General features: G+C 46.3%; 1 protein-coding gene across 1 annotated transcript; it reads right to left on the bottom strand.

The window, feature by feature from the left end:
- Positions 1-6,125: 6,125 nt before the first annotated feature.
- On the bottom strand, positions 6,126-16,184 carry rergla (RERG/RAS-like a). The gene is made up of 5 exons (XM_078420183.1): positions 15,904-16,184; positions 15,724-15,780; positions 10,748-10,821; positions 9,120-9,268; positions 6,126-7,799 (listed from the first exon to the last, which is right to left on the bottom strand). The coding sequence occupies exons 1-5, from the start codon at positions 16,148-16,150 to the stop codon at positions 7,529-7,531; spliced, it is 798 nt and encodes a 265-aa protein (XP_078276309.1). The 5' UTR covers positions 16,151-16,184; the 3' UTR covers positions 6,126-7,528.
- Positions 16,185-16,784: the final 600 nt, after the last annotated feature.

The raw sequence follows: 16,784 nt of genomic DNA, 5'->3' as shown, positions 1-16,784 counted from the left end.
CGGCCAAGCCTCGATTACACCATACTTCTGTTGTAGGAAGTGAAGATCACAATTTTCGTTGATGGGACAAGTAAGGATTTTGTTTGTACTTCGTGTGGCTGTGTGGGTTTTTCCCAGAGAGTTTGTTCTCCGGCTACATTGTAAAAAGGTCAATTGCCTGCAGTTTCCATGGGCGGTGGGATAATAGGGGGAGTTGATGGGAATGTGAGAGAGCTTTACAGCGAAGTAATTGGGAGGATGGGCGGGATTGTTCGAGGGCTGGTTTTCACTGGACAGGCAGGATGGCGTTCTTGTGTGTTGTAAGCAAATATGACAAATGAGGGAAAATTGCTCGGGCCTAAACATTTTTCTACTTTGTAAATGAATAACTATAATTAATCATTCAAGGGTCTTGGTGTGATAGAGTAATGCAGCATAGAAACAGGCCCTTCAGCCCAACTTGCTCGTGCCCACCAAGATGCCCCTTCTGAGCTTGTCCCACCTCCCCACGTTTGTCCCCTTTCCCTCGGTGCCTTTCCTGTCCAGAAACAGTTATTATTCTATTTTAAAGTCTTGGAAGACGGCAACGTTGATGAAAAAAACCTCGACTTGTTATTTAAAGTCTGGCAGACAAGACATATGGGTGCACCATATCTACAAATCAAACCCAGGAGGCTCGTTGCTGGAAATAACCCCATCATGCCATTACTTGTCAGACGCAGAGGATTATCGTCGAAAGCTTGTAGATAACATGTGAACCTGCCTCTTCGATCAGCGCTGAGATGACTAAGCAGCTGTCGTGAACCGATTGTCTAAATGAGCTGCGATGTGAAGCTTGAAAGTGCACACCACCAGACTCAGGCACGGATTCATCCTCTCTGATATCAGGCTTGTGAATGGTCCTTCCGGGGCAGTGCTGAACTACTATCTACCCCGAGGGTTCCCAATCAGGGGGTAAATTTTGCCTACCCAGGGGGTAACATAGAAACATAGAAAATAGGTGCAGGAGTAGGCCATTCGGCCCTTCGAGCCTGCACCGCCATTCAATATGATCATGGCTGATCATCCAGCTCAGTAACCTGTACCTGCCTTCTCTCCATACCCTCTGAACCCTTTAGCCGCAAGGGCCACATCTAACTCCCTCTTAAATATAGCCAATGAACTGGCCTCAACTACCTTCTGTGGCAGAGAATTCCACAGACTCACCACTCTCTGTGTGAAGAAATGTTTTCTCATCTCGGTCCTAAAAGACTTCCCACCTATCCTTAAGCTGTGACCCCTGGTTCTGGTACATTTGTTGATTCTGAATTTGTACTTTATTTTTCCAATTATAATTTTTTTTTTTTTAATGTATTTAGTTAAGCGGTAGAAATGTTGTTTGGTGTGTTGTCGTTGACAGACTGTGTTTGGTTCTGGTCTACCGGGATCTGTTCATCATGAGTTGTTCATAAATAAGTGAAATAGCATTGTTATGTGCTATTATTATTATTATTATTGTTATTTGAACTTAAAATAATAATGTTGAAAACAGTATTTTTAAAATGTTCCCATTGTCGGTTGCTTTTATGGTGAAACTCAAATTACTGTACAAAACAGGGTGGGGGGAAATTTACTTTTGAAACGTTGCCAGGGGTAAACGGGCCGAAGAAGGTCAGGAACTCCTGGTCTACCCCATAGGTGACCCTCGGACTATCCTTGATCGGACCTTACCTTGCACTAAACATTATTCCCTTATCACAAAATGGTGGAGTAACTCAGCAGGTCAGGCAGCATCTAGGAGCATACCTTCGATTTGTACCAGCATCTGCAGTTCTTTTCCTACATTATTCTCTTATCGTGCATCTGTACACTGGGAATGGCTCGATTGTAATCATGTATTGTCTTTTCGCTGGCTGGTTAGCACGCAACAAAGGCTTTTCACTGTGCCTCGGTGCACGAGACAATAAAATGAACTGAACTGGCCGATTCACCTCCACCTTATTGCAGACACTGGACGTTCAAGAGTCAAAAGCATTTTATTGTCACATATCCCGAACGAAACAGTGAAATTCTTACTTGCAGCAACACAGCCGGTTTGTAAACATCATACCCAATAGATAATATAGTAAACAAATGTAACAAAGTTCAATATTCAAAAAAGTACAAAAAACACAAAACAAAACCTTAAGTCCCTAGTGCAACCCAGGCAGTTCGTAGTTTGGTGTTTAGTTGGAGTTCGTGGCGGCCAATAGCCTGGTGGTTGTTGGGAAGAAGTCGTTCGTAAACCTGGACGTTAGTTTTCACGCTCCTGGGCCCTCTTCCTGATGGCAGGTGTGAAATGAGCGCGTGGCCAGGGTGACGTGGGTTCGTGATGATGCTGGCAGCCATTGTGAGAGAGCACCTTCCGTACATACCTTCGATGGTGGGGAGGTCAGTACCCGTGATGGACCTGCGATGATCGATTTGCCTCTGGAACTGATGCGCTACAATGCTCAGAACTATATTTGCATTCTGTATCTTTCTCTTTGCTCTACCTGTTGTCCTTGAGTTTGGCTTGAGTGTATTTATGTATATTAGCTGATCTGAGTGGATAGCATCCACAATCCACGGTTGCACAGCGGTAGAGTTACTGCCTTGCAGCGAATACAGCGCCAGAGACCCGGGTTCAATCCCAACTACGGGTGCCGTCTGTACAGAGTTTGTACGTTCTCCCAGTGACTTGCGTGGGTTTTCTCCGAGATCTTCGGGTTCCTCCCACACTCCAAAGACGTACAGGTATGTAGGTTAATTGGCTTGGTATTGGTAAAAAAAAATGTCCCTAGTGTATGTAGGATAGTGTTAATATGTGGGGATTGCTGGTTGGCGTGGATCCGGTGAGCCGAAATGGCCTGTTTCCGCGCTGTATCTCTAAACTAGCCAAGCTTTTCACTGTACCTCAGTACACATCACAACAATCAACCTAAACCTGTTTAGTTTCAAGCCCAAATCTCACCCACGCTGAGGACCGGACCTTCACTGCCAGACTGGCTTTGTCTGTGAGTGTTTATCCTCCACTAAACCATTCTGCAGACCAGGGGGTAATGAAGCCGTGTGGTGTGCTTGCCTTCATTGGTCATGGCATTGAATATAAGACTCAGGAAGTCAAGATGCAGCTCTACAAAGCTTTGTTTAGGCCGCATTTGGAGCATTGCGTGCAGTTCCGGTCACCCTGTCACAGGAAGGATGTGGAGGCTTTGAGGAGGGAGGTACCAGGAGAGGCTGAACACACTTAGATTGTTTAGTCCGTTGGCTGAGAGGAGACTCAATAAATGTATATCACGTTATGAGAGACAGATAGGGTCGACAGTCAGAACCATTTTTCCAGGTTGGAAATATCAAGGACAACAGGGCATAGGTTTAAGGTGAGAGGGACAAAGTTTATGAGATGTACAGGGCAAGATTTTTTCACAGAGGGTCGTGGGAGCCTGGATTGTGCTGCCAAGGGTGGTGGTGAAGGTAGATACAGTAGTGTTTAAGAGGCTTTTAGATAAGCACATGGATATGCAAGGAACAGGCAGACATTGGTTTAACTTGGCATTAAGTGCAGCCCAGACATTGTGGGCTGAAGGGCCTGTTCCTGTATTGTGCTGTTCTATGTTCCAGAATAGTAGAACATTTAGGAACGTGACGAGAAGGTGGAACGGTGGTGCAGCGGTGGAGTTGCTGCCTCACAGCGCCAGACACGCGGGTTCGATCCTGACTACAGCAGCTGTCTGCACGAAGTTTGTACGTTCTCCCCGTGACCTGCGTGGGTTTTCTCCGGGTGCTCCGGTTTCCTCCCACACTCCAAAGACGTGCACGCTTGTCGGATAATTGGCTTCGGTAAAATTATAAATTGTCCCTGAGTGTGTGCAGGATAGTGCTAATGTGCGGGGGATTGCTGGTCGGAGCGGTTCGGTGGGCCGAAGGGCCTGTTTCTGCGCTGTATCGCTAATCTAAACAGACTAGTGGGAAAATAATTGGGTAATGTGGGTGCTCCGTGCGCATGCATGGGTTCAAAGGGCCAATTAGCCTTTGTCACACAGAAATCTGAGAGGGAAGTTCTTCCTGATGGCCAGTACGCTGTAGCACAGCGGTAGAGTTGCTGCCTTATAGCACCAGAGACCCGGGTTCAATCCTGACTGCGGGTGCTGCCTGTACGGGTAATGATGGAATTGTACAGAACACTGGTGAGGCCACAGCTGGAGTATTGTGTACAGTTCTGGTCACCACATTATAGAAAGGATGTGATAGCTTTGGAGAGGGTGCAGAGGAGATTCACCAGGATGCTGCCAGGGATGAAGGGCCTCGGCTATGAGGAGAGACTGAGCAGACTGGGGTTGTTTTCCCTGGAGCAGAGAAGCCTGAGAGGGGACATGATCGAGGTGTACAAGATCATGAGGGGCATAGATAAGGTAGATGGTGGGGAACTTCTTCCACTGGTGGAAGGTTCAACAACGAGGGGACATAGATACAGGGTAAGGGGAGGGAGATTTCGGGGGGATGTGAGAAAGAACTTTTTCACCCAGAGGGTGGTTGGAGTCTGGAACTCACTACCTGGGGTGGTGGTGGAGGCGGGAACACTCACAACGTTTAAGAGGCATTTGGATGGGCACTTGAAATGCTACAACATTCAGGGCTACGGTCCAAATGCGGGAAAATGGGATTAAAATTAGACTGTGTTTGGTAACGGGCTGCACGGACACGATGGGCCGAAGGGCCTCTTTCTGTGCTGTAGGACTCTATGACTCTATTCTCCCTATGACCGCGTTGGTTTTCTCCGGGTGCCTCGGCTTCCCCCCACACTGTGCAGAGGAGGTTTGTAGGTTAATTGGCTTCAGTAAATTGTCCCCAGTGTGTAAGAAAGTGCAAGTGTACGGTGGTGATTGTTGGTCGGTGCAGACTCAGTGGGACAAAGCCAGGGTCTGTTTCACATCAAGTCTAAATTAAAGATGTTTAAGATATTAATCCAAGTCTCAAAAAGAACGATAGTTTATTTTGAAAACAAGCTTTCTGTGCAGACAGATCAACCTTTAATATTCACAGGTAATCTCTCCCACAATATTACTTAAATAGATATCAAAATATATGACATTCAGAACTGACTGCACAAATCGACTCTATACAATAACATCAATACGTTTAAAAGTCACAGATAATACATCAGAAAAATCACAGAGTCACTTTAAAATCATTTCTGGTCACTCCATTACAGAAAGGATGTGGAGGCATTGGAAAGGGTGCAGATGTGGTCTACCAGAATGCTGCCCGGATTAGGGGGGTATTAGCTACTGGGAGAGGTTGGACAGACTTGGATAGTTTTCTCTGGAGTGCCGTAGGTATATAAAATGATGAGAGGCGTAGATAGGGTGGACAGCCAGTGCCATTTCCCAGAATGGAAACATCAAATGCAGGGGGGGTATAGCCTTAAGTTAGCGAGGGGCAACGTTTAAAGTAGAGTGGTGGGTGCCTGGAACACACTGCCAGTGATGGCAGCGGACGCATGTACAATGGTGGTGTTTACGACACTTTTGGACAGACACATGGATATGCGGAGAATGGATCAGATGCAGCCAGCGAAGAGTTGGACTTGGCATCATGCTCGGCAAAGACATTGTGGGTAGAGGACCTGTTCCTGTCCTGTACTGTTCTATGTTATAGTGACTCCACCACCAAGCTCTCCTGGGGGCGGGGGGTGGAATAGACCGATGAGCAACAGCTTTTCAGAATCAGATTCAGAATTACCTTTATTTGTCATCCAGAAAACAAGTATTTTGGACGAGATTTCATCACCCACAGTCCAACAATAAGAGCAATAAAATACGCAATTACACAACCGCCACAAAACAAAACAAAAAAAGAAACATCCATCACAGTGAGTCTCCTCCAGTCCCCTCCTCACTGTGATGGAAGGCCAGAATGTCTTTCCCCTTTCCCCTTCTCCCGCGGTCAGGCTGTTGAAGTTGCCACGTTCTAGGCCGCGCCGGACGGTGAAAGGTCCGCAGTGGGCCGACCCAAGCCCCGCGGTCCGGGGCGGGCGGAGACGCTGCCGCTGCACGTCGGGGCGGTCGGGGCAGAAAATGCTGGAGTAACTCTGCGGGACAGGCAGCATCACTGGAGAGAAGGAATGGGTGACGTTTCCCATTCCTTCTCTCCAGAGATGCTGCCTGTCCCGCTGAGTTACTCCAGCATTTTGTGTAGATTGTCGGTGTCGACCAGCATCTGCTGTTCCTTCCGACGCAGCTCTTCATGAAACCAGTTTTAAGGCTTCATTATTCTCTCCTTACAGATGTATGTCAGGAATGCCAATCAGATCAATCCTTCTGTTTAGAGTCACAGAGTCATACAGCATGGAAACAGGCCCTTCAGCCCAACTCAGTAAGCAGATCAAGATGCCCCATATACGCTAGTCCCATCTTCCTAGTTTGGCCCATATCCTTCTAAATTGTATACCTATCCGAGTGTTTTTTAAATATTTAGTTTAGTTTAGATATACAGCATATTTCTATGACGAATGTTGTTATTGTACCTGCCTGAACTACCTCCTGTGACAGCTTGTTCCATATACCCACCACCCTCTGAGTAAAAAAGTTGCCCCTCAGGTTCGTATTAAATCTTTCCCCACTCACCTTAAACCTATGTCCTCTGGTTCTTGATTCCCTTTCTCTGGGTAAAGGACTGTGCATTCACCCTATTTATTCCCCTCATGATTTCATACACCTCGATAGGATCACCCCTCATCCTCCTGCGCTCCAAGGAATAAAGTCCTAGCCTACCCAACCTCTTCATCTAAAAAGAGACATCAAGTAAGAGTTTTTGATTTCTCTGTTGATGGAGAATGATCAGAAAGGTTGGAGTCACCAGGTATTATTACACTTGTCCCAACATAAGCAACAAGGTTGACACAAAAAGCTGGAGCAACTCAGCGGGTCAGACGGCATCTCTGGAGATAAGGAACAGGTGACGTTTCGGGTCGAGGCACTTCTTCTTGTTCTTATTCACTGGAGTTTAGAAGGATGAGAGGGGATCTCATAGAAACATATAAAATTATAAAAGGACTGGGCAAGCTAGATGCAGAAAAATGTTCCCAATGTTGGGCGAGTCCAGAACCAGGGGCCACAGTCTTAGAATTAAGGAGAGGCCATTTAAAACTGAGGTGAGAAGGAACTTTTTCACCCAGAGAGTTGTGAATTTGTGGAATTCTCTGCCACAGAGAGCAGTGGAGGCCAAATCACTGGATGGATTTAAGAGAGAGTTAGATAGAGCTCTAGGGGCTAGTGGAATCACAGGATATGGGGAGAAGGCAGTCACGGGTTATTGATTGTGGACGATCAGCCATGATCACAATGAATGGCGGTGCTGGCTCAAAGGGCCGAATGGCCTCCTCCTGAACCTATTTTCTATGTTTCTAAGGGACTCGACCCGAAACGTCACCTATTCCTTTTCTCCAGAGATGCTGTCTGACCCGCTGAGTCGCTCCAGTTTTTTGTGTGTATCTAAACCATCGCCTGCAGTTCCCTCTTACACGAGCAACAAGGTGGTTTGCGTGGAGCTACACGGACTTCCTTCGTTTACCAAACACATTGTTGATGAGCTTGGCCATCGACTTTGAGCCACTGGGTTTCCTCCTGCGATTCCCACTCGCGTTCCTGATGGCCTTTGAAAACATGGTGCCGACCTCCTGCCGATCTTCGGCTGCCGACAGTTCGCTAAAGTGGCATTTGTTTTCTCCGGCCAGGAGCCTTCCTTCTTCCTCCCTCACCTCTCTCACGTGGCACAGGTCCTGCTTATTGCCAACCAAAAATATCACCGACGTCACATCTCTGCGAAATTGAAGGCAAATTTCAGTTCAAGAATCAAGAGCGTTTTACTGTCACAAATCCAAAACCAAACACTGAGATTCTTACTCGCAGCAGCACAACAGAATATGTAAACACAATACTCTGTAAACAATATTATCAACAAAAAGTTCAGTATATATATAGATGTGTATAGCAGACGAGGAGAAAATTAATGGGCTTGTGAGCGAGAAGAGTTTACAGGGAAACGTAGGGGGAATATGGAGCAAATATGTTGAGAACCAAGATAGATTTGATGGGCTCCATGGCCTTCTCATCATTGAGAATAATAGACATATGAATATGAACAACTTAAAGCAAATCCTATTTAACCTTGGGGCGGCCCAATGGCGCAGCGGGTAGAGCCGCTGCCTCACAGCGCCAAGGGACCCATGTTCGATCCTGGCCTCAGGTAAGGAGACAGGCGGGGTGAAATGTGGCAGGGTGAAATGTGGAGAGAGAGAGAGAGAGGGAGAGAGAGAGAGAGAGAGAGAGAGAGAGAGAGAGAGAGAGAGAGAGAGAGGGGTGAAAAGAGAGAGAGAGAGAGAGAGAGAGAGAGAGAGAGAGAGAGAGAGAGAGAGAGAGAGAGAGAGAGAGAGAGAGAACAGGAGGGAGGGGAAAGAGGGGGGATAAAAGGGAAACGGGGTATTGACAAGGAAGAGGGGAGTGGAGCAGGGTGACTGGTGTTTTGCTCAAAAGTCCTCCATCTGCAGTTTCTTGCGACTCCCTATGAAATTAATCTCTGGAGTGTGGTTACAATTTGTGGCTGTTCAACAAAAATCCAAATACAAGGCAGTTATTTATTCTTGAAAGCTAATGTTTCTTAACAGCTCAGACTGCACTAGTGAGACGACTATGCAGAGACAAGGAAAAATAGGAATCTGAGGGGTAACCGTTTCACACAAAGGGTGGTGGGAGTATGGAACAAGCTGCCAGAGGAGGTAGTTGAGGCTGGGACTATCCCAACGTTTAAGAAACAGTTAGACAGGTAAATGGATAGGACAGGTTTGGAGGGATATGGACCAAGCGCAGGCAGTTTGGACTGGTGTGGCTGGGACAGTTTGGCCGGTGTGGGAAAGTTGGGCCGAAGGGCCTGTTTCCACACTGTATCACTCTATGACTCTCAGAGGCTGCAAATAGGAGGGAATTAATGGGCGCGTGCTGGAGTAACTCAGCGGCTGTATGACTCTAAGAGAGCAAAACAAGAAGTGCTGGAGTAACTCAGCGGCTCAGGCAGCATGTGTGGAGAATGTGGACAAGCAACGTTTCGGGTCGGGACCCTTCCTCAGAATGATCCACACTTACCTTTTGTAAATTTCACTGTTTGCTTCTCGTAGTTGTTTAATGAGAGTTCTTGCTGAGATAAAGGAGGACCGGTCTCCAATATCATACACCACGACAAACCCGTCACCCCAAGTCACCTGGTCAGTTAGTGACGACTTATTCGCTAAATTCTAGAAGAAAAGGACAGGTTACAAAATAAGCGCATTCTTATCCGTGCAGTTTCAGGCTACATTCGATGTGTTAATCATTAATTCTGATTGATTTGTTACAGTCACAAAATTATTTCATTTAATCCGTTCTAATAAAAAAGTGCAAACTCAGGTACGGTGGGTGACATGGAAACAAGAAGGCGAAGGCATTTGCTGATTAACGTACAAGTAGAAATATGATAAGGGGCTGTGGAATCCATTGAATAAAACGGAAATACTATTGACATTAACAATATATACGTATTTGATTAATTAAAAGATGCAGCATGGAAACAGGCCCTTCGGCCCACCGGGTCCACGCTGACCATCGATCACCCGTTCACACTAATTCTGTTATCCCACTTTCTCATCCACTCCCTACACACCAGGGGGCAATTTGCAGTGGGCCCATAAACCTACAAACCCGCACGTCATTGAGATGCGGGAGGAAACCGGAGCACCCGGAGGAAACCCGCGCGGTCACAAGGAGAACGTGCAAACACCACACAGACAGCACCCGAGGTCAGGATCGAACCTGGGCCTCTGGTGCTATGAGGCAGCACCTCTACCAATTGCGCCTCTGAGGCGTTTCAGCTCCAAGGAGAGGTTGGATAAACTTGGGGTTGCTTTATCTGGAACATCAGAGGCTGAGGGAAGACCTGATAGGAAGTATCTACATTTATGAGAGGCATTGATAAGGTAGACAGTCACAACCTTTTTCCCCTGGGTGGAAATGTCAAAGAGGGTATAGCTATAAGGAGGGATGTTTGTGATGTGGGGGTCGTTTTTTACAGAGTGGTGGGGGCCAGAAACATGCTGCCAGGGGTGGTGGTGGAGGCAAATTCTACAGTGGTGTTCAATGGTCTTTTGTATAGGCACATGGATATGCAGGGAGTGGAGGGATATGGATCACTGCAGGCAGAGAAGATTAGTTTAGCTTGGCATCATGTTCGGTACAGACATTGTGGGCTGAGCAAGCTGAGCTAATGGTGCTTTCAGTTTATGAACGGAATATGGATTGTTTATGTTAGAACAATTTACATCAGCAATATACCCAGAGGCCACGTAATCATTCTGATACAATACAAGACAAAGTATCTTTACTGCTGTCAGAGTAATGTCCTCTGTTTCAGAAGACACATGGTGGCACAGTGACGCAGCTGGTAGAGCCGTTACTTCACATCGCTGGAGACCCGGGTGCTGTCAGTCTGGGTGTGGAGTTTGCACGTTCTCCCTGTGACAGCGTGGGTTTCCTCCGGGTGCACCGGTTTCCTCCCACATCCCAAAGACGCGCGGGTTTGTAGGTTCATTGGCCCTCTGTAAATTGCCCCCTCGTGCGTGGATGAGAAAGTGGGATAACATAGAACTAGTGTGAACGGGCGATCGATTGTCGGCGTGGACTCAGCAGACTGAAGGCCCAGTCTCCACACAGTATTTCTGAACTAAAACTCCAAGACTTACTTGGGAACATGGATCAAATATTTCTAAATTAATTTGCCGTCCATCCACGGATAAGCGCTTTTTGTAGATGCACTCTGCAAAAATAATAAGTTTAATAAGATTATTACACAGCCATATTTCAGCTCCTGCCCCCGAACAAAGTCAGGTGAACAATATCACAGACAGTTCAAGATGTGAACACTGTGAGCTGTAATCCTGAACTTCAACATACAGTCACATATATATTTCACTTTTATCATGTGCAATTTCAAACTTGTACCTTCATCATGCATTTCAATAATTTTTCATAAATAAACAAAATAGATAATAAATTTATGAAAAAAATATTTTCATTTTTTTAATAAATATTTCAATTTTATTAGCAATTTAAAACTTGTATCAGCATATTTTTTCAATATGTTTTTAATATAAATACTTCAAATATATAAACATCTCAATAACTTTTTCATCTTTCAATTTTATTAGCTGCATTTTAAAACTTGGATTTATGACTTTTCAATATTTTTTGTGAATAATATTGTGAATTTTTGTGAATTCTAATAATAAATTTTATTTGTCTTATGTAAGTTGGCACAGGGTCAATGGTACAATGAAATGTATTTGACAAGACAGCGGGTCACCTCAGCAGTAATATTCCAAGGATAAATAAGATTTTAAAAATGACATTAGTAAGGTAAAAAAACAATATTAAAAATAATCAACATATATGATTTGAAATGTGTTTATGAGTTCAGAAGTCTGATGGCCTGATGGTAGAAACTGTGCTTTAGTCCGGTGGTACGCGCAGCCATACTCCTGTATCGTCTGCCTGACGGTAACAAGGAGAACAGCCTGCGTGCTGGGTGGCTGTGGTCCTTGATGATGCTGCGTGCCTTCCGCAGGCACCGCCGGTAGACAATGTCCTGAATGGCCGGGAGACAGTTGCCAGTGATTTGTGGCTGTGGGCCGAACAGTTCCTGTACCAGACTGTAATGCAGCCCGTCAGCAGGCTCTCTCGATGGTGCATCTGTAGAAGTTTGTGAGGATGCTGGCGTTCATGCCAAACTTCCTCAGTCTTCTCAGGAAAAAGAGCCGCTGGCGGGCCTTCTTTGTTATTGTGTCCGTGCGCAGTGTCCAGGAAAGGTCCTCAGTGATATGCACACCGAGAAACTTAAAGCTGCTGACCCTTTCAATCTCAGCATCACCGATGTGGATGGGGAGGTGTCCTCTCCCCAGCTGTCTCCTCTAGTCCACGATCATCTCTTTAGTTTTGCTGACATTGAGAGAGAGGTTATTTTCCTGGCACCAGCTGTTTAGTGCCTTTACCTCCTCTCTGTAGGCCGTCTCATTGTTGTCTGTGATGAGGCCCAAGATGATCGTGTCGTCAGCAAACTTTACGATGCTGTTTGAGCTGTGCTTAGCAGTACAGTCGTGCGTGAACAGGGAGTATAGGAGAGGACTGAGCACACAGCCCTGTGGTGTGCCTGTGTTGAGGATCAGTGAGGAAGAGGTGTGGCTGCCAATTCTCACCACCTGGGGCCTGCCCGTCAGGAAATCGAATATCCATTCGCAGATGGAGGTCTCCAGTCCAAGATCAAGGAGCTTGGGGACGAGTTTAGAGGGAATAATAGTGTTGCATGCCGAGCTGTAGTCAATAAAGAGCATTCTCACATATGTATTTCCTTTGTCCAGGTGGGTGAGCGCAGTATATATTGCCATGGCGATGGCATCGTCCGTGGCCCTATTTGGTCTATATGCAAACTGAAGAGGGTCCAAGGTGTCAGGGAGAGAGGAGCAGATGTGAGTTTTGACTAGTTGCTCGAAGCACTTCATGATGACTGATGTCAGTGTGACAGGACGGTAGTCATTTAAACAGGAGGTTACCGGTTTCTTTGGGACAGGAATGATGATGGATGCTTTGAAGGAGGTGGGAACCACAGACTGACTCAGAGAGAGGTTGAAGATGTTGGTGAACTGCCGGTTGATCAGCACACCCTCTGAGAGCCCGCCCTGGAATACCATCCGGCCCTGGAGCCTTGCGGTCGTTGACCTTTTTGAAGGACCGCCTCACGTCTGCCGTTTGTAAGGACAGTGTGGTAGCCCCCCTGCACACCTGTGGACTCATGGTGGACGCTGTGTTGTCTGCATCGAACCGGGCGTAAAAGGTGTTAAGCTGGTCCGGGAGCGATGCGGTAGGCTGAACAGTGCTCCTGTTTTTCCCTTTGTAGTCTGTGACGCAGCGTAATCCACTCCACATGCGTCTGGAGTCCGAGCTGTAGTAGTTAGATTCCACTTTGTTTCTGTAGTCTCTCTTGGCTTTCCTGATGGACCCCCGGATGTCATATCTGGCTACCTTGTAGGCGTTGAGGTCGAATGAGTTGAAGGCAGTAGTCCGTGCTTTAAGTTTAGCACGGATTTGCCGTCCGACCCAGGGTTTCTGATTTGGGTAAGTGCAGATGGTGGCTTTTGGAACCACATCATCGATGCACTTACTTATGTAGCCTAAGACAGAGTCTGTGTATTCGTTGATATTGCCTTCTGCTGCATCTTCAAACATCTGCCAGTCAGTTGTGTCAAAGCAGTCCTGTAAGGCCTCATCAACCTCATTGTTCCATTTATATATAACCCTGGAAACCGGTTTTTCCTATTTTAGTTTCTGCCTGTATGCAGGCAGCAGTAGAATGGAACAGTGATCTGCCTTACCAAAAGCAGGGCGAGGGACGGGCTTATAACAGTCTCTGGATGGGGTGTAACAATGGTCCAGGGTCTGCTCTCCCCGAGTGGGAAAAGTGATGTGTTGGAAGTATTTTGGGAGAACCTTCTTCATATTGGCTCTGTTAAAGTCTCCTAGAACAATGAACGCAGCCTCAGGATGGGAGTTCTCCAGCTCATTTACAATCCCGTACAGTTCGTCCAGGGCTAGAAATTTATCAGCCTGTGGGGGGGATTTATTCACAAAATGCTGGAGTAACTCAGCAGGTCAGGCAGCATCTCAGGAGAGAAGGAATGGGTGACGTTTCGGGTCGAGTGGGGGGATGTAAGCAGCAGTAAGGAGGACTGAACTGAACTCTCTGGGGAGGTAGAAAGGTCTAGCTTTAATGGTCAACAGCTGCAGAACCGGGGAGCAGTGTATAGTTAAAACGCAGACATCCATGGCCCACGAAGAGTTAACCATAAAGCACACTCCCCCTCCTCTCGACTTGCCTGATTCCTTCCTTCTGTCTTGTCGGTAGACGGAAAAACTCTCCGGAGTGAAATTGTTACTAGCAATTTCAATTTAATTTTGAATTTAAAACTTGGATTTTTATAATTTTTTTAATATGTATTTTTTCATAAATCAATTTTGTTTATAAATATGGTTTTTTTTCATGAATTTCTATCAACCCTCAATCAGTTATAGTGAACAATTGGCAACCACGGACACCAACCTCCCTCCACGGTCCGTTATTGTGAGACAATAGGTGAAGGAGTAAGCCATTCGGCCCTTTGAGCCAGCACCACCATTCAATGTGATCATGGCTGATCATTCTCAATCAGTACCCTGTTCCTGCCTTCTCCCCATACCCCCTGACTCCACTATCCTTAAGAGCTCTATCTAGCTCTCTCTTGAATGCATTCAGAGAATTGGCCTCCACTGCCTTCTGAGGCAGAGAATTCCACAGATTCACAACTCTCTGACTGAAAAAGTTTTTCCTCATCTCCGTTCTAAATGGCCTACCCCTTATTCTTAAACTGTGGCCCCTGGTTCTGGACTCACCCAACATTGGGAACATGTTTCCTACCTCTAACGTGTCCAACCCTTTAATAATCTTATACGTTTCGATAAGATCCCCTTCTAAATTCCAGTGTATACAAGCCTAGTCGCTCCAGTCTTTCAACTGGATTTAGTTTAGGGGTCGTGTGTATACAGGCCCTTCGGCCCGCCAAGTCCACATCCACCGTCGACCACCCGTTCACACTAGTTCCATGTTATCCCACTTCCTCATACACTCCCTACACACTTGGAGGCGATGTTTTGCAGAGGGCCAATTAACCTACAAACCCGCGCGTCCTTGGGACGTGGGAGGAAACCGGAGCACCCGGAGGAAACCCACGCTGTCACAGGGAGAACGCGCAAACTCCACACACACACACACACACACACACACACACACACACACACACACACACACAGCACCCGAGGTCAGGATCGAACCAGAGTCTCTGGTGCTGTGCCACACATTTGATTTAATGAACTTACCCCACACATCTCCTTTCAACTTTGCTCCTCTCACCTTAAAGCTATGCCCTCCAGTATGGATCGGGTGGACAGTCAGAACCTTTCTCCCAGGGTGCAAAGTCAAAGTCTGGATGGACACAGCTTTAAGGTTAAAGGGGCAAAGTCGAAGAGAGATGCGCGGGGCGAGTTCTTTCTCTACAGCGAGTGGTGGGTGCCAGGGGTGGTGGTGGAGGCAGATGCGATCCAGGCAAGCATATCTATGCCTTCTTCACCACTCTATTTCCTGGATTAGTAGGTTTAGATGGATATGGGCCAAACGCGGGCAAATGGGACTTGCTTAGATGGGGCATTTTGGTTGGCATGGAGAAATAGGGCTGAAGGGCCTGTTTCTGCCTTCGACTTTGAGCCATTTTCAGAAAATTAGACTTCAAGATCCCTCTGTACATCAACTTACAGCATCTACAATTTAACAATATATATGCATTCCTGACCAAAACGATCTGTAGTGCATAGTAGAGTCAACTACATTTCAATGACATTTCAAGCAAGCATTTTGCATGCTTTCAAAAACATAAATGGATTTCACTGTCCAAATATTAAGACACATCCCCCAATTTATTTTCCTGCTAGTAGGATGCACTTTGAAACATATCCTCCCAGCTGTTGCAACCCACACATTTATGCATGAGTTTTTCCAAACCGAGCTGATATTTGCAAGAATATATTTCCTTTCGAGCTGACATTTGCTCCAAATGCCCTCCCCAGCTTACTTACTTACCTGAGTTGGACGCATACTCGCCAATAAAGCGCTTGGTTAGGAAACGCACGATGAGCGCTGCAAACAAACAAACAAACAAACGCGGAAATCTTGTTACAGCCAGTGATGCAAAGGTTGCACTTGCAGAAATGTAACTTAATGCAATGCACGAGGGTTGTGTGCTGTGCAAAGTTTGCCCACCTGACTTCCCGACCCCTTCTGATCCCAACACAGCGAGTTTGATCTCATTCATGCTTCCAACGCTGCCTGTGAGCTGCAGAGAGCCTTGCATCGACTGGACTGGACTGCAGGGAGCTCTGACACATCGGCAGTGACACTGCCTGGACTCCTGGGGCTCCTTTTGAGGGAGCGCACCGCCTTGCGTCACATGCGCCTGTCGATCATCTCCTCCCGGGCTCCCACCTTGTTGCATTGGCAAATCTTGCATAGTTGCATTCCCTTGAGGGGGCTGGCTGCATGAATCCTAGTTTCTGCATCTGCGATGGGAACAGCCAACCAAAAATAATCAGAGATAAGACTGTTTCCATTGCAGTATCTTTCAACCGATTCAAAGACTTTTCTTTAATTAAAAGAACATAGAAATAAATTGCCAAATTATCACCGGCACTGCCGCATCTTCCAATTAATTCAAAGTTTTCCTTAAATAAACACAAAATTATAGAAAGGAATTGCAGATCACTGGCACTGCTGCATTATCACTGGCACTGCTGCATTATCACTGGCACCGCTGCATTACCACTGGCACCGCTGCATTACCACTGGCACTGCTGCATTAGCACTGGCACTGCTGCATTACCACTGCACTGCTGCATTATCACTGGCGCCGCTGCATTAGCACTGGCATGGCTGCATTACCACTGGCATTGCTGCATCACCACTGGCACTGATGTATCATCCAATTAATTCAAAGACTTTTCCTTAAATAAATGCACAAATATGTAAATAAATTGCATATCACTGAATTATCACTGGCATTGCAGTCTCTTCCGGTCAATTCAAAGGCTTTTTTGTCAATAATTATGAAGAGAAATATGTAAAGAAATTGCAGATCCCTCTGAAAG

This window comes from Rhinoraja longicauda, chromosome 23 (genome assembly GCF_053455715.1).
Source record: "Rhinoraja longicauda isolate Sanriku21f chromosome 23, sRhiLon1.1, whole genome shotgun sequence".
NCBI classification, from domain to species: Eukaryota; Metazoa; Chordata; class Chondrichthyes; order Rajiformes; family Arhynchobatidae; genus Rhinoraja; species Rhinoraja longicauda.
The sequence above is the reverse complement of the archived record's forward strand: the minus strand, read 5'-3'. Positions and strand labels throughout refer to the sequence as shown.